We start from the raw sequence: 18,637 nt of genomic DNA on the forward strand, positions 1-18,637 counted from the left end.
CAGGCATCATCCTGGTATCGTTTTTTTTCAGCCGGCAAGCAGCTTTCATGTTAAAGCAAGCCTAGTGGCTAATTAGCTGCAGGATTGCTTTTACAAGCAGAGGGAGACTATGCCCCCCCCCCCCCACTGCCTTCCACGGCCTTCTCAGGCAGTCCTGTGAATGCAGCCGGTGTTTCTGCCAGATGACCATAGAGCTGACTGGAGACCTGAATGGCGCCAATCTCTATAGTCTAAGAAAGCAGAAGCTACAAGGATTTCATCACTTCAGTTTTGCAGAATATAAACAGCGCCATTTGTAAATTGGGAAAGCATCTGATCACACCGATCTTGGTGAGATTCCATAATGTAAGGGCAGAGGAGATATCTAGAGTCTGATAGAACCTAGATTTCTCTAAAAAGAATATATGACAATGCCCATTGAAGTTATAGGGGATAGTTGAATTCCCTGCGATAGCATCAAAAGTGATCAAAGAAAAAAAATGAAAGGAACAGTGCAAAAATAATTTTAAAAAATAGCTTAAAAAAAAAAAAAGCACCCTCGTGCATGAGCATTAACCCTGTGCCGGTACGTAAACAGCGGTTGTGCCATGTATGTGAGGTATCACCATGAACATCAAATCAAGGGAAGTAATTCTAATACTAGACCTCCTCTAAAAGCCTTTACAAGCTACCATTTTAGATTTACAAAGCGTTGCCTATGGACATTAAAAATATGTATGCAGTTTGTTGCCATTGCACGGGGCATGCTTTAAAGTTTTAAAGCATGTCCTGTTTGGTATATATTTACACGGCATACCATCATCATTTATACTTTACCAAATAATTGGCCAATATATTGTGTTTTTGTGCATTAAAAGTAAAAAAAAGTGTATTTGTTGCAAAACATCTGCGTTTGAAAAATCGCTGCGTGAGTACTATGTGACATAAAAAATTGAAGCACCCACCATTTTATTCACTAGGGTGTCTGCTTTAAAAAATATATAATGTGTGGGGGTTCAAAGTAATTTTCTAGAAAAAAAATACTGATTTTTTTTCATGGGAACAAAAAGTGTCAGAAAAGGCTTGGCCTTCAGGTAGTTAGAATAGTCAATGATGTGTGGCATAAACTTCTAATGCTGGGCATAAAATGCCCCAACCCCCCAAAACGACCCCTTTTTGGAAAGTTGACATGCCAAACTATTTGCTGAGAGGCATGTTGAGTCAATAGATTTTTTTTTTACCACATGTTTTTGGAAAGTGACGAAAAATGTATTATTTTTTTTTACACAAAATTGTCTATTAAATGATTTATTGCTCACACATGCATTGTGTATTTGTGTAATTAATCCCCAAAATACATTATGCTACTTCTCCTGAGTATGGGGGTACCACATGTGAGAGTTTTTGGCAGTCTAGCCAAGTACAGGACCCCAAAATCTAATAAGCAACTTCAGGCTTTTAAAGGGTTTTATTTCCTCATTACACTTCCTGACTACCTATCTCAGTTTCGGATGCCCTGAAGTGCCAGGATAGCACCAAACACCCCCAAGTGACCCCTTTTTGGAAAGTAAACACCCCAAGGAATTTGATAAGAAGCATTGTGAGTATTTTGCAGATCTCATTTGTTGCCACAAGTTTTTGGAAAATGAAAGAAAACAAAAACATATCTTTTCTTTTTTTTTGTATTTCAAAACCTTGTGAGAAAAATGCAAAATACTCACCAAATTGCAGTATCTATACCATAGTTTGTAGACACTATAATGTTCACACAAAACAATCAATATACACTTATTGGGATTTTTTTACCAAAATATGTAGCAGAATACATTTTGGCCTAAATTTATGACTAACTTTGAGTTTTCTGTATATTTTTTTTTATAGCCAAAAGTAAAAAATACAGTTTTTCTTCAAAATGTTCGATCTTTTTTTGTTTAAAGTGATCAAATACCACCAAAAGAAAGCTCTATTTTTGTGGAAAAAAGGACATAAATTTAGTTTGGGTAAAGCATTGCATGACCGCGCATTTATAAGTTGAAATATTGCAGTGTCGAGTAGCAAATAGAGGTCTGGTCAGGAAGGGGGGTAAATCCTCAGGATGGCGAGTGGTTAAAGGCTTTTTTGATTTTTTTTTTGTTTTTTTCTGTGTTTTGTTTCTGTGTTTGTTGCTATTATTGTTGCCTCTATTAATTTTCTTGCCTTTTTTTTCACCAAAAATTATCGGCCAACTAATGCATTTCCTAATGAATGTTACAAAGTCATACATCCTATTTTCTGTCAAACATTTTCAAACTTATATCTCAAATAATTTGAATGTCTTCTAATTTCCCAATCTAAGTACAGTTGTGGCCAAAATTATTCAACCCCCAATGCTGTAAAGGGGTTTAGGGACTATAGTGTACATTTGGAATTGTATTCAGAATCAAATCCTACAAGGACGTTGTAACTACCCAAATGCAACTAAAATGACATCAATTGTTTATGTAATACAGTAGTAAATGGTTCTTATGTGGTTTCTTCATTGCCACAATTATTCAACCCCTTAAAGACTACCACTCTGAAGAACAGAGGTTCATACAGGTGCTTTCCATCAGGTATTGAAAACACCTGTGGATGTCACCGAGCAGCAATCAAGCATAATAAGCACCAATTAGGCAGCTTTAAAATGACTGTGATACTCAGCTCCTTCTAGACATTTACTGGTGTGGTTACAAACATGGTGAAGGCAAGAGAATGGTCCAGGAAGACAAGAGAAGAGGTGATTTCTCTTCACAGGAAGGGCAATGGCTATAAGAAGATTGCAAAGATGTTAAACATACCAAGAGACACCTTAGGAAGCATCATTCGCAAATTCAAGGCAAAGGGCACTGTTGAAACGCTACCTGGTCGTGGCAGAAAGAAGATGCTGACTTCGACTGCTGTGCGCTACCTGAAGCGTAGAGTGGAGAGAAGTCCCCGTGTGACTGCTGAGGAACTGAGAAAAGATTTGTCAGATGTGGGTACAGAAGTTTCAGCCCAGACAATAAGACGCACACTGCGTAATGAAGGCCTCCGTGCCAGAACTCCCAGGCGTACCCCCTTGCTGTCTCCAAAGAATAAGAAGAGTCGACTGCAGTATGCCAAAAGCCATGTGGACAAACCACAAAAGTTGTGGGATAGTGTTCTGTGGACTGATGAAACAAAATTAGAACTGTTTGGGCCCATGGATCAACGCTATGTTTGGAGGAGGAAGAACAAGGCCTATGATGAAAAGAACACCTTGCCTACTGTGAAGCATGGTGGAGGGTCAATCATGCTTTGGGGCTGTTTTGCTTCTGCAGGTACAGGGAAGCTTCAGCGTGTGCAAGGTACCATGAATTCTCTTCAGTACCAGGAGATATTGGATGGAAACGTGATGCAGTCCGTCACACACCTGAGGCTTGGGAGACGTTGGACCTTTCAACAGGACAATGATCCCAAGCATACCTCCAAGTCCACTAGAGCATGGTTGCAGAGGAAAGGCTGGAACATTTTGGAGTGGCCATCGCAGTCACCAGACTTAAATCCGATTGAGAACCTCTGGTGGGACTTAAAGAAAGCAGTTGCAGTGCGCAAGCCTAAGAATGTGACTGAACTGGAGGCCTTTGCCCATGAAGAATGGGCGAAGATACCCGTAGATCGCTGCAAGACACTTGTGTCAAGCTATGCTTCACGTTTAAAAGCTGTTATAACTGTAAAAGGATGCTGTACTAAGTACTAAGATTGAATGTCACTTGGGGGTTGAATAAAACTGATAATGCTGTGAGCACAGAAAAGACATTTGTGGTTATTTCATTATAACTGTTATGTTATATTTGTCTGACCTACAAGTGCCTCTTTAATGTAAATGTAAGCAAGATGACTGAATGATCAAAAGCAATGTCAAACTGGCCAAAACACTCAATTTCAGTGGGGGTTGAATAATTTTGGCCACAACTGTATATATCTTTATTCTCTTTAATCGTTACTATTCTACATTCCATCTCAATCTCTGTTACAGTGGCTTAGTGGTTAGCACTCAGGGCTTGCAGCTGTCAAGTACCTCGTAGGGGAGCCTGACGTGGAGATGAGGGCGTCCTCTTACAACTCCTGCTTGGTACCCCTGATAGAGGAAACAGAAGGCAGAAATCCAGGAGGGGCACGAGTGCCTGGCAGGTCTGCGGTGACAGCCGACGGGTGGATAGCTCAGACGACCAGAATGCAGGTCAGTTGCAGAAGCAGGTAAGCGGGAGCAGCGGCTGGAAGGTATTAGCAAGAACTTGGCAACTGCAGACAGCTGGTACCAAGTAATAGTCACAGGCTGGAGAAGTAGCAGAGTCAGACAAGCTGGGCCAGGATCAATAAGGTGGATCAGGTACAGGGAGCAGGCAAGCAGATAGTAAAAGGAGGAACTGGGTCGGTGCAGGTGGAGTTCAAGCGTAGTCAAGACAGGTCAGGTTGGCAACAGGATCAGGATAGAATGGCAGCAAAGAAACACAATGTTGTACACCAGAAGGCAAGGACTCTAGTGCAGCAGAGGTTTAAATAGCCCGCCTGGCGCCAGTTCGGCAACAGACGTGCACACACGCATGTGCACGGGCTTGGCCGGTGGGCACCCAGCATTGGCGCATAGATGTGCACCCAGGCAATTTCTCTTTTCCCTGACAGCAGCACTTGGGTCATGGGTTCTAATCCCAGTCATGGCAGCAGCTGTCTGGAGTTTGCATGCTTTCTCTGTGCGGGTGTGTTTGTACCAGCATTCCAAAGACATGCTGTTAGGTTAATTGGGCCTAGTATGTGTCTGAGTTTGTGGCTTTAGATTGTAAGCTCCTTGACGTTACAGACTATTGTGAAGGTCCAAAATATGAAGGTCAATTTCCAGGGTTCTGTCAGTGCCAGGAATATTGATCAATCAATTAAGATTTTGGCTACTTACTAGAAAGTGAAGAGGGAGTAGAGGAGCTGACTGGTGTATGCAGGGCGGCTGATAAGGGGGGCCCGGGCAGCTGACAAGCCCATCTCCAGCTGCTAAATTCCATTGTTACCCTCCTGTCATTCTATCACACAGCGGCTCAGTGTTGTGGATGTTACCTGCGTCCTGTTCTTCTGACAAGTTTGAAACTTTCATTTTTCCTTCTGTTTATATTTGATTGCAACTGTTTCTTTCCTCTCCCCCAGACTGCTGATCCCTTTCTGTTCACTTCTACAACCCTCTCTCCTTATAAAACTTGACCCCCACCCCCCTGTCATCACCTGTTCCATCTGCCAATCTATGTATCACTGCCCAACTCTTTATTTAACTATTTATTTACTGATCTAGTTAATGTTTCTCATTTCCTATCACCTACAGGCAGGTCTAGCATTATTAAAGATATATAAACAATATGGGGTCTGGGATTATAAATCCCATTTCAGTCTTTGTAGATGACACCAAACTGTGCCGGGGAATAACATCCTTACAGGATGTCTTCAATTTACAAGCCGACCTCAATGCTCTGTGTAATTGGGCAACTATGTGGCCAATGAGGTTTAATGCTGATAAATGTAAGGTTCTGCACTTGGGGGCTAAGAATATGCATGCATCATACTAGGGGGGTACAACTGGGGGATCAATGATGGAGAAGGATCTGGGGGGGGGGGGTTAATGGTGGAGAAGGATCTGGAGGTTCTCGTAGATCACAAGCTTAATAATGGCATGCAATGCCAAGCTGCAGGTTCTAAAGTGAGCAAAATCCTCTCTTGTATTAAAAGAGCTCTAGACTCCAGAGAGAGAGATATCTTCCCCACCCCCCTTGGTACAGATTATTAGTAAGACCTCATCTGGAATATGCAGTTCAGTTTTTGGCACCAATTCACAAAAAGAACTTTAGGGAACTGGAGAAAGTACAGAGAAGGGCAACCAAACTGATAAGAGGCATGGAGGAGATCAGCTATGAGGAAAGATTAGAGGAACTGAATGTATTCTCTCTTGAAAAGAGGAGATTAAGGGGGGATATGATCTCCATGTATAATACATAAGGGGGGATATGATCTCCATGTATAATACATAAGGGGGGATATGATCTCCATGTATAATACATAAGGGGGGATGTGATCTCTGTATAAGGGGGGTGGGGGATATGATCTCTATGTATAATACATAAGGGGGGATATGATCTCCATGTATAATACATAAGGGGGGGGGGGGTATGATCTCCATGTATAATACATAAGGGGGATATGATCTCTATGTATAATACATAAGGGGGGATATGATCACCATGTATAATACATAAGGGGGGATATGATCTCTATGTATAATACATAAGGGGGATATGATCACCATGTATAATACATAAGGGGGGGGGGGATATGATCACATGTATAATACATAAGGGGGAATATGATCTCCATGTATAATACATAAGGGGGATATGATCTCCATGTCTAATACATAAGGGGGGATATGATCTCCATGTATAATACATAAGGGAGGATATGATCTCCATGTATAATACATAAGGGGGATATGATCTCCATGTCTAATACATAAGGGGGGATATGATCTCCATGTATAATACATAAGGGGGGATATGATCACCATGTATAATACATAAGGGGGGGGGGGTATGATCTCCATGTATAATACATAAGGGGGGATATGATCTCCATGTATAATACATAAGGGGGATATGATCTCCATGTCTAATACATAAGGGGGGATATGATCTCCATGTATAATACATAAGGGAGGATATGATCTCCATGTATAATACATAAGGGGGATATGATCTCCATGTATAATACATAAGGGGGGATATGATCTCCATGTATAATACATAAGGGGGGATATGATCTCCATGTCTAATACATAAGGGGGGATATGATCTCCATGTATAATACATAAGGGAGGATATGATCTCCATGTATAATACATAAGGGGGGATATGATCTCCATGTATAATACATAAGGGGGGATATGATCTCCATGTATAATACATAAGGGGGGATATGATCTCCATGTATAATACATAAGGGGGGATATGATCACCATGTATAATACATAAGGGGGAGATATGATCTCCATGTATAATACATAAGGGGGATATGATCTCCATGTATAATACATAAGGGGGGATATGATCTCCATGTATAATTTCATCTTTTATAGAATTTTACTGGACATGTTTAATAGCAGAAAGTAAAAAAATATAGGATTTTTTTTTAAGGGGAAAAAAGGACTTAAATTTAATTCGGGTGCAGCGTTGCATGACCACGCTATTGTCATTTAAAGTAACGCAGCGGCGTAAAAAAAAAAAAATGGCTTGGTCAGGAGGGGGGGGGGGGATTCCTCTGGAGGGTAAGTGGTTAAGTGTTTTAATTTATTTTTAGCTATCTTTATTGTTATCATAGCACAGCAGGAGTGACACATCAGGAGTCTATTAGTACAGAGATGTGCACATTTTTTTTTTTTGCATTCCAAGAGTCCAAAGCTTCATGTTTTATTTAAATTCTTTCTTACAACATTGCTTGCATTTAAAATGTTCATTTAATGATGGACGAGTGTTAATAACTACAGAGCTCTATTATTTTCTGTCTATTATATCTACCTGGAGTTCGGTAAAAGCGGTTTGTCTCCGGTTTTTAGTTTTGGATATATATGTTAAAAAAAAAGTTCCATAGAAATTTTAATTTGCATCAGGAAATGAAGTCTCAGACATCTTACTTCTTCTGAGGGATCTGGACAACCTAGTAGCCATTAGTCACAATGTATGTCTGTGTCTAGGTGTTCCGTGGCATGACTGGAATACGGCTGTAAAACAAAGAGCAAGAAAAAAAGATGGCGAAGAGTTGGAGAAGGGCCTTCGAAAATTTGTTGGGACGCCAGAGAAGAGTCACCATTACTAGTAATCAAGAAATCAGTCACGGCTTGTCTTTTATATATATCAGCCTTTCTCAACCTTTTAAACACCTAGGAACCCTTGAAATAATGCTCGGTCTCAGGGAACCCCCGCTAAAAATTTCCATATCTAAAACTCATCTAAAGGTCAGGTGGACCTGAGGGAGCCCACCCCTCCTAAAAAAATTGACAGCCAGCCTGCAACTCCCAACTTATAGCAGGACTGCGGTGGGCATTCTGACACTGGGGGGAACTTATTTGGTGTCACTGACATCACCAGTGACACCAATACAGTGGTCAGCGCTAATAAAAAGCACTGACACTGTACTGATGGCACTGGGCAGGAAGGGGTTAAATGGTGAGATACATTCGGTATCCAAAAAATTAATAAACAAACAATAATATAACTCTGTGTGACACTCCAAAAAGTCCCACTTTCACCCTTGAAAGTCAAAATATGAATAAACCTTTTTCTGTCAAAGTCCAAAAAAAGTCTGAGTAAATTATTCCTCAGTATTCAACTTCAATATCCCCATGTGTCCAAACAAGTCGTATACCTCAAAACAAAAACAAAAAAAACCTAAAATAGTGTATTACCTCAATATAATCAATTAAATATGTACTTCACAGATACATTTATCAAAACGTGCAAAAAAGATTCAAACCGTGAGTTTGGAGGTGGGCGGAGGGAAAATCCAAACTAACAGAGCGCCTGCAGACATCGAGGAAGTGTCCTTCTGGTCGATGAATGGTGTCTTAGTGGACCATGTTACTGCAATTGTTTTTGCATCAAAGTCACTTCACTTCTATGTTAAGTGTTCATTGTAAATCTGGTCGGGGTGAAGTTTGGGAGCGTTTCTTTAAGAGAAGAAGTCCGGAGGTGACAAAACGCATCAGGGGACGTGACGTCTGACGTTACACGAAAACCGGAAGTGGCGGAGCGGCCATCTTTGTTGTTGGATTCGGCATTGCAGTGTTCCAGGAAGCTGCTCTGGGCTGGGGCATGGGAACCTGCTGCTGATTGATGAGAACTTAATGTAAGCACTGCAATAAATGTATGAAATACACTTGAAATGCTACACTATGTGGGCTTCTTTCTCTCTATCTACAAGGATGATGGATATATGAGGAGTAACTAATCAAAGTATTGGAATCCTACTCTGGAGGTCTGTAATATATTGGAGTGAGAGTCCAGGAAGTAACAGCAAGACTGGAGTGAGAGTCCAGGGTGTACTCAAAAGGCTTGCTATTACTTGATTTAGGGTAATTGTATGCATTTCAGTTACCTAGAAGTGTTCACAATCTTTATTTAGGAGCGTACACAGAGTGTTCACATATGCATATAGAGTGTACACAGAGTGATTTCACGATTCACGTGTTGCTCACAGTTTGAATCTTTTTTGCACGTTTTGATTTATCTGTGAAGTATATACCTAATTGATTATATTGAGGTAATACACTATTTTAGTTTGTTTTTGTTTTGGAGTTATACGACTTGTTTGGACACATGGGGATGTTGAATATGGAGGAAGGGGTTAACATCTGGAGTGATCAAAGGGTTAACTGTGTGCTGTTTTAAATACTGGGCTGTGTTTGTGCTTTACTGTAAGCACACTGCTTTGTATGGCTGTGCTAAGCAGAGCCATGCAAAGCAGTGTGCAGGAGCTGACAGGGGAAAGAACTGTTTTGTGTACAAACAGTTCTTCCCCCACCCCCCCCATCGGAGATACTCGGCAATCACCGGGCGCCGACGAGTAATCACAGGATGGGACCTGGTGATTGACAGCTGAGGCCGGAAATGTTGGCATGGGTAGCTTGCGCACAGCATTCGCACGCGCCCCCTAACCGGAAAGGCTGGATCACGTACATATATGTGATTTTGTGCACCCGTGCCGCCCTGTTGCAGTACTTCTGCTATAGGGCAGACGGGAAGCAGTTAAGTAAAATTTAACATATACAGAAAATCCCGTATCCACCATTATTCTCAGACTTCAAACTACCCCTACAATAACTCTCCCTACACCAACATAGTTCTCCAATCCAATCCCTTCACACTGTCCCTTTCACCGCCACCTATGCTCACCCTGAAAAACAAAATCAGAACAAACATTAGTTTCATAAAGACAATTTTGATAAAATCTACACAAATGAAATGTTTTTTTATACAACATTGTTTACATTCTTGCAATTTCCAGATGTTTCTTGCCTTAGTCTCACACAATTTTTTTTTCATAATCATGGTAAGCATAACCGTAGATCAGTAAGGATTCATAGTTGGTTGGCTTGGGATGTACAAATATAAATCCCCAATCACAGGGCAATTCATGTAATGGTCCTTATAGTGATCCCCACCTCCTGTGCTCCTTATAGAAATGTCATGACAAGGGTAGAATATACAGTCAGGTCCATAAATATTGGGACATCTACACAATTCTAACATTTTTGGCTCCATACACCACCACAATAGATTTGAAATTAAACAAACAAGATGTGCTTTAACTGCAGACTGTCAGCTTTAATTTGAGGGTATTTACATTCAAATCAGGTGAACGGTGTAGGAATTACAACAGTTTGCATATGTGCCTCCCTCTTGTTAAGGGACCAAAAGTAATGGGACAGAATAATAATCATAAATCAAACTTTCACTTTTTAATACTTGGTTGCAAATCCTTTGCAGTCAATTACAGCCTGAAGTCTGGAACGCATAGACATCACCAGACGCTGGGTTTAATCCCTGGTGATGCTCTGCCAGGCCTCTAATGCAACTGTCTTCACTGCCTGCTTGTTCTTGGGGCATTTTCCCTTTAGTTTTGTCTTCAGCAAGTGAATTGCTTTTGCAGTATGCTTTGGGTCATTGTCCATCTGCACTGTGAAGCGTCCAATGAGTTGTGAAGCATTTGGCTGAATATGAGCAGATAATATTGCCCGAAACACTTCACAATTCATCCGGCTGCTTTTGTCAGCAGTCACATCATCAATAAATACAAGAGAACCAGTTCCATTGGCAGCCATACATGCCCACGCCATGACACTACCACCACCATGCTTCACTGATGAGGTGGTATGCTTAGGATCATGAGCAGTTCCTTCTCCATACTCTTCTCTTCCCATCACTCTGGTACAAGTTGATGTCGGTCTCATCTGTCCATAGGATGTTGTTCCAGAACTGTGAAGGCTTTTTTAGATGTCGTTTGGCAAACTCTAATCTGGCCTTCCTGTTTTTGAGGCTCACCAATGGTTCCCATCTTGATGTGAACCCTCTGTATTCACTCTGGTGAAGTCTTCTCTTGATTGGTGACTTTGACACACATACACCTACCTCCTGGAGAGTATTCTTGATCTGGCCAACTGTTGTGAAGGGTGTTTTCTTCACCAAGGAAAGAATTCTTCGGTGTTTTCCGTGGTCTTCCGGGTCTTTTGGTGTTGCTGAGCTCACCGGTGCGTTCCTTCTTTTTAAGAATGTTCCAAACAGTTGTTTTGGCCACGCCTAATGTTTTTGCTATCTTTCTGATGGGTTTGTTTTGTTTTTTCAGCCTAATGATGGCTTGCTTCACTGATAGTGACAGCTCTTTGGATTTCTTCTTGAGAGTTGACAGCAACAGATTCCAAATGCAAATAGCACACTTGAAATGAACTCTGGACCTTTTATCTGCTCATTGTAATTGGGGTAATGAGGGAATAACACACACCTGGCCATGGAATAGCTGAGAAGCCAATTGTCCCATTACTTTTGGTCCCTTAACAAGTGGGAGGCACATATGCAAACTGTTGTAATTCCTACACCGTTCACCTGATTTGGATGTAAATACCCTCAAATTAAAGATGACAGTCTGCAGTTAAAGCACATCTTGTTTGTTTCATTTCAAATCCATTGTGGTGGTGTATAGAGCCAAAAATGTTAGAATTGTGTCGATGTCCCAATATTTATGGACCTGACTGTACGCCTTCTAACCTAACCCAGCCTGCTAGGCCATACCCTCCACCGACCCAGCTATACAAAATACACAAACCATGCTTTTGGAGTCAAAATGGCCATAGCAGGCTTTTATTAACCAATAAATTATATCAACATAAATAACATAACATTCCAAATTATCAACAGAGGAAAAATGTGGTGGTCATTTGAGGGCCATAAACCCAACTTCACTTTTGTGAAAAACATTCTTTCAACTTAGGCCCCCAGCCTCAACACACCGGCTCGTGGACAATCCTACTTCTCTCCAGCCGCAACCCACCGGCCCGGGGACAATTCTACTTATCCCCAGAAGCAACTCACCGGCTTGGGGACAATCCTACTTATCCCCAGCCGCAACCCACCGGCTCGAGGACAATCCTACTTATCCCCAGCCGCAACCCACCGGCTCGGGGACAATCCTACTTATCCCCAGCCGCAACCCACCGGCTCGGGGACAATCCTACTTATCCCCAGCCGCAACACACCGGTTCGGGACAATCCTACTTATCCCCAGCCTCAACACACCGGCTCGTGGACAATCCTACTTCTCTCCAGCCGCAACCCACCGGCTCGGGGACAATCCTACTTATCCCCAGCCGCAAACCACTGGCTCGGGGACAATCCTACTTATCCCCAGCCGCAACCCACCGGCTCGGGGACAATCCTACTTATCTCCAGCCAAAACCCACCAACTCAGGAACAATCTTACTTATCTCCAGCCGTAACACACTGGCTCCGGGACAATCCTACTTATCCCCTGCCGCAAACCACCTGCTCGGGGACAAACCTACTTCTCCCCAGCTGCAACCCACCGACTCCGGGACAATCCTACTTATCTCCAGCTGCAACCCACCGGCTGGGGGACAATCCTATTAATCCCCAGCCGCAACACACCGGCTCGGAGATAACCCTACTTTTCCGCAGTGACCACCATTTTACCTATTCCGAGTTAACCCCTTGGAATGTACCAAGGTCCCCATACCACTGATGGGTCCCGAATCTGTCTCCATCCAGAATTCTTTCCTCCTCCAAAGACCAACCACCACCAAGGCCGCTGTGGCAATCAAAACCAAAGCACGAAAAGGAGGGAGGGTGGCAAGCTTCTTCTTCTTCCAAAATTCCCCCACTGGACTTCCTGAGGTCAGACACTCCTTTTCCTCCCTGGGAGACCCTCCCCAACATCCTTAATCCAATAAGGTAAGCCATTATCCCCAAAAACTTCCTACCCATCATTTAACCCTCTGTTGTCCCTCTATTCCCCTTAGTCATGTCCTCCCTGCACTTATTTTTTTTTTTTTTTTTGCTCTGGGCCTACATTTTTGTTACATCCCTCCAATTGCAGAGCATTGATCCAGCATAGAAGTAAAAGTTTGTGGTGGAAGTAAATTCACAGCATTTATAAAGCTGGTTTTAGGAAGGCCAGAAAATGTGATTATCTCTGCTTTTTCTAGATGACAACTTCCTCCGTCAGCTGTCTGAGTATGACGATCCATCACTGAGGAGGATATACGAGTATTACAGAGATGATCTGACCTACATCCTGGAGAACATGAACCCTCATTCCATCCTGGTAGAACTACAATCTCGGAAAGTTTTAAACACGGATGTAAGATATTTCTACATTTCATACAGTAAAATACAGTATGTGTGGTACAGGGGAACTCCATATAAAGCACCCAATCCTTTATAATTGTACACCAAATCACTCCATACTGATCATAAATAATTGAACTTTATAATAAATCCACAAGATAAATGTGATCATATCAGCACTTCATTACATCCCACATACAACTTTTAAAGCCATTTACACAACTGTTGCCACCAGAATATAATTATTTTTTTTAAAAAAGCAAACATGACTGTATGTGTATGTTGTCCGCGGTGTTATGTTGTTTCTTTTCACATCACAGAAGCCTCACATCCATGACTCCATATACATATTAGACATCCCACATGGAAGAAAAATATATTTGAAATATTATAATTTTGGCCCTATTCAGTATATTTCAATAAATATATATACAGTGAAGGAAACAAGTATTTGATCCCCTGCTGATTTTGAATGTTTGCACATCTCACAAAGAAATGATCAGTCTAAAAATCAGATGGTAGGTGTATTGTAACACTGAGAGACAGAATATCAACAAAAAAATTCAGCAGAAATGCATGTCTAACAAATGATGACTGATTTGCATGTTCATGAGGGAAATAAGTATTTGATCCCCTTCACAAAACATGACTTAGTACTCGGTGACAAATCCCATGTTGGCAATCACAGGTCAGATGTTTCCTGTAGTTGGCCACCAGGTTTGCACACATTTCAGGAGGGATTTTGGCCCACTCCTCTTAGCAGATCCTCTCCAAGTCATTAAGGTTTGGTGGCTGACGTTTGGCAACTCAAACTTTCAGCTCCCTCCACAGATTTTCAATCGGATTTTCAACCAGGACCTTAATGTGCTTCTTCTCGAGCCACTCCTTTGTTGCCTTGGCCAGGTTTTTTTAGGTCATTGTCATGCTGGAACACCCATCTTTGACCCATTTTCAATGCCCTGGCTGAGGGAAGAAGGTTCTTACCCAAGATTTGACGGTACATTGCCCCGTCCATCGTCCCTTTGATGCGGTGCAGTTGTCCTGTCCCCTTAGCAGAAAAACACCCCCAAAGAAGAATGTTTCCACCACCATGTCTGACAGTTGGGATGGTGTTCTTGGGGTCATAGGCAGCATTCCTCCTCCAAACACGGCAAGTTGAGTTGATGCCAAAGAGTTTGATTTTGGTCTCATCTAACCACACTTCCCACCAGTCCTCCTCTGCATCATTCAGATGTTCAGTAGCAAACTTCAGACGGGCCTGGACATGTGCTTTCTTGAGCAGAGGGACCTCGCGGGCACTGCAGGATTTCAGTCCTTGTCGGCGTAGTGTGTTACCAATTGTTTTCTTGGTGACTGTGGTCCCAGCTGCCTGGAGATCATTGACAAGATCCTCATGTGTAGTTCTTCCTCACTGTTCTCATGATCATTGACACTTCACGAGGTGAGATCTTGCATGGTGCAACAGACCTAGGGAGACTGACAGTTGTTTTGTGTTTCTTCCATTTGTGAATGATTGCACCAACTGTTGTCACCTTCTCACCAAGCTGCTTGGCCATAGTTTGGTAGCCCAGTCCAGCCTTGTGTAGGTCTACTATCATGTCCCTGACATCTTTGGACAGCTCTTTGATCTTTGCCATGGTGGAGAGTTTGGAATCTGATTGTTTGATTGCTCCTGTGGACAGGTGTCTTTTATACAGGTAACAAAATGAGATTAGCAGCACTCCCTTTAAGAGACTTCTTCTAATCTCAGCTTGTTACCTGTATGAAAGACACCTGGTAGCCAGAAATCCTGCCGAATGATAGGGGATCATATACTTATTTCCCTCATGAACATGTAAATCAGTGCATCATTTGTTAGACATGCATTTCTGCTGAATTTTTTGTTGCTATTCCGTCTTTCATTGTTACAATATACCTACCATTCGATTTTTAGACTGATCATTTCTTTGTGAGTTGGCAAATATTAAAAATCAGCAGGGGATCAAATACTTATTTCCTTTACTATATATATATATATATATATATATATATATATATATATACACACTGTATGTTGAGATGCATTTTTACTACAGAATATATAAAAAATATTTTTAAAAATTAATTTTCAAATATACTGTATGTCTTTAAAATTACATTTAATCTACATTTTTGGAATGCATTTACAAATATATGTTAAAATTACTTTTTAATATTTTAAAAAAATCTAAAGAATATTTAAAAAACATTTTTAAAAATATTTTTCAAATATTTTGTAATATATAAAAAACGCATTTCAACATGCAGTGTGTGTGTGTGTATATGTATATATATGTATATATATATATATATATATATATATATAAAAATATATTTTGAAATACATACTGAATACGGCCAAAATTATAGTATTTCAAATATATGTCAATATATTTGGGAATGATATTTTTAAATTATATTTCAAATATATTTTTCTTCCATGTGGGTGATACCTCTTCCTATCGCTCTCTGCATTTTTATTGGGGGCAAGCAGCAAATATCGCCCAACTTGATTTTGCTGTGAAATTTTTCCAAAAATTGTCTCAAAATTATTTAAAAAAAAAAGTTTTCTGTTGAAAGCTATAAGCATGACTGGCCTAGCAACATTGAATTGATGTTTTGTAGCATCTAGAATAAAAAGCTTTTAAAAAATTAAAAAAAGAAACAAAAATGTAATTTAAAATATGCAAAAAAGGTATAAAAAATAGGTGGTCGAGTAATCATGTCTTTGCTTGACCTGCTGATCACATGCCTTATAATCAACTCCATGTAAAAGTGAGTAAGAAGTGAGATAATCACACTGACCTCCATGCTCCCAATTCTCTGATTTCTGAAAGTTCTGCTCTAAGCGATCTCCGGGAGTTGAACCTTTCTATTAAATGCTGTAAATCAATAAAATAATATATGCTTACAGTTCATTTTTTTTTATAAAGCACTTCCAGCTCCAACAACAACCTTTTTTTGGCTATTATTATTATACAGTATTTATATAGCGCTAAAAGGTTTGCTCAGCGCTGTACATTATAGTGGGTGACAGTACATGAGACAATACAGGAACAAAACAGAACACGAGGGATTCAGGGGCCCTGCTCTTTCAAGCTTACAATCTAGGAGGGAGGGGATAGTGGTACAGGAGGAAGTGGCTGTGGGAAATGGAGTGGAGGAGATTGGCTGTTAGGTGAGGGCGGGGTAGGCTTCCCTGAAGAGATGGGTTTTCAGGGTGTGCCTAAAGGTGAGGAGGGTAGGTGACAGTCTGATGGATTGGGGTAGTGAGTTCCAGAGGATGGGGGAAGTCCTGGAGAAGTCCTGCAGTCGGGCGTGGGAGTTGGAGACCAGGGAGCTAGAAAGTAGTAGGTCTTGTGAGGAGCGAAGATTACGGGTTGGGTGGTATTCGGGTATCAGGTCGGTGAGGTAGTTTGGGGCAACATTATGAATGGCTTTGTATGTCAGTGTTAGTAGTTTGAATTTAATGCTTTGCGCAATCGGGAGCCAGTGGAGGGAATGACAGAGGGGGTGGAGGACACTGAGTGGAGGCCAGTGGAGGGAATGACAGAGGGGGGTGGCAGAAGCGGAGCAGTTGGTGAGGTGGATGAGTCTGGCCGCTGAGTTCAGGATAGACTGAAGCGGGGATAGTCTGCGATGAGGTAGGCCGGTGAGAAGGGAGTTGCAGTAGTCCAGACTTGAGATAATAAGGGAGTGAACGAGTTGTTTAGTAGTGTCTGGGGTTAGGAACGAACGTATTTTGGAGATGTTGCGGAGGTGGAGCCTGCATGAGTTTGCCAATGATTGGACATGGGGTTGGAAGGACAGGTTTGAGTCTAGAGTGACACCTAGGACTTTGGCTTGTGGGGTGGGACTGATGGTGGCGTTGTTGGTGGTGATGGAGAGGATGGGGGGCACGGGCTGGGGGGAAAATCAGGAGCTCGGTTTTGGAAAGGTTCAATTTGAGGAAATGGATCGACATCCAGTCTGATATGTTGTTCATTAGGTGGGTGATACGGGCAGAGACTGAAGGGGTGAGGTGAGGGGTGGAGAGGTAAATTTGTGTGTCATCGGCATAGAGGTGATAGTTGAAGCCGTGGGAGTTTGCCGAGGGAGGAGGTGTAGATGGAGAAGAGAAGGGGCCCGAGGACAGAGCCTTGGGGGACCCAACAGAGAGGGGGAGAGAGGGGGAGGTGGTAGCGTTATAGATAACGCTGAAGGAGCGTTGGGATAGATAGGAGGAGAGCCAGGAGAGAATGGAGTCTCTGATGCCAAGGGAGTGTAGTTTATTAAGGAGGAGGGGGTGGTTAACTGTGTCGAAGGCCGCGGAAAGGTCGAGGAGTAAGAGGACTGAGTAGTGGCCATTAGCTTTGGCGGTTAGCAGGTCATTAGTGATTTTGAGTAGGGCGGTTTCGGTGGAGTGTAGGGGAAGCCAGACTGTAGTGGATCGAGGAGGTTGTTGTCCTCCTATCTACCATCTCTGTATTGCCTGCAGCTCTGTTAGTATCCTAGTCAGGGCTTTTTTTCCTCAGAGAATAGGTGCAGGAGCACCATCCCTTGGTTCCACCAACTACCCACCTCTGAGCACCGTCCCTTGGTTCCATCCACTACCCACCTCTGAGCACCGTCCCTTGGTTCCACCCCCTACCCACCTCTGAGCACCGTCCCTTGGTTCCACCCACTACCCACCTCTGAGCACCGTCCCTTGGCTCCACCCCCTACCCACCCAAGTACCGCTCCTTAGAGAATACAGAGCCAAGTATTATTTTGTATGGAATTTCTTAATGATAAGAAAAACAGTAAAATACTCTGCAGCCAGCAACATTAGCTCCCCCCTCCAGCAACAATAGATTACCCCAGCAACAATGAACCATCACAACAAAATTCCACCCCAGCAAGAATAGACTCCCAGCAGCAAGCATCAATAGACTCCTCCCTAAACATTACTGTAGATCTCTTCTGGCAACAACTGACCTCCCAGAAACAATAGATCCCTCTCTAGCAACAATAGACCACCATGCAAAAATATATCCCCTCTAGTGACAATAGATCCCCAGCAGCCAGCATCAATAGACCCTCCAGCCTCCCTTGCCATTACATACATACAAGTGTTACTAAACCCACAACAGTACAATCAGTCTGTAGATGCAGTAAAGCATGCTTGTTATACTCACTGTGGAACCTAAAGGGTCAATCCTCTGCATTGTGTAAAAAGGCCGTTTGATCCTGTCTTATTC

General features: G+C 42.1%; 2 protein-coding genes across 5 annotated transcripts in view; one reads left to right on the plus strand and one right to left on the minus strand.

The window, feature by feature from the left end:
* Positions 1-18,637, minus strand: part of LOC149434336 (NACHT, LRR and PYD domains-containing protein 3-like) — a 319,711-nt gene that overhangs the window by 141,530 nt on the left and 159,544 nt on the right. The window lies entirely within an intron of this gene.
* Positions 1-18,637, plus strand: part of LOC149434338 (NACHT, LRR and PYD domains-containing protein 12-like) — a 91,469-nt gene that overhangs the window by 10,499 nt on the left and 62,333 nt on the right. For 2 of the 4 annotated variants that reach the window (XM_089663801.1, XM_089663804.1), the window contains exons 2-3: positions 7,739-7,859; positions 13,259-13,413. In XM_089663801.1, coding sequence (XP_089519927.1) covers positions 7,793-7,859; positions 13,259-13,413 — 222 coding nt within the window. In that variant the 5' untranslated portion in view covers positions 7,739-7,792. Of the gene's footprint in view, positions 1-3,998; positions 4,199-7,738; positions 7,860-12,711; positions 13,005-13,258; positions 13,414-18,637 lie in introns of those variants that run through there. The other 2 variants (XM_089663802.1, XM_089663803.1) reach the window with 2 other exon arrangements.

The sequence above is a fragment of the Staurois parvus genome, unplaced genomic scaffold, assembly GCF_062004578.1.
Source record: "Staurois parvus isolate SC_StPar_1 unplaced genomic scaffold, SC_StPar_1.0 ptg001769l, whole genome shotgun sequence".
Lineage (NCBI taxonomy): Eukaryota > Metazoa > Chordata > Amphibia > Anura > Ranidae > Staurois > Staurois parvus.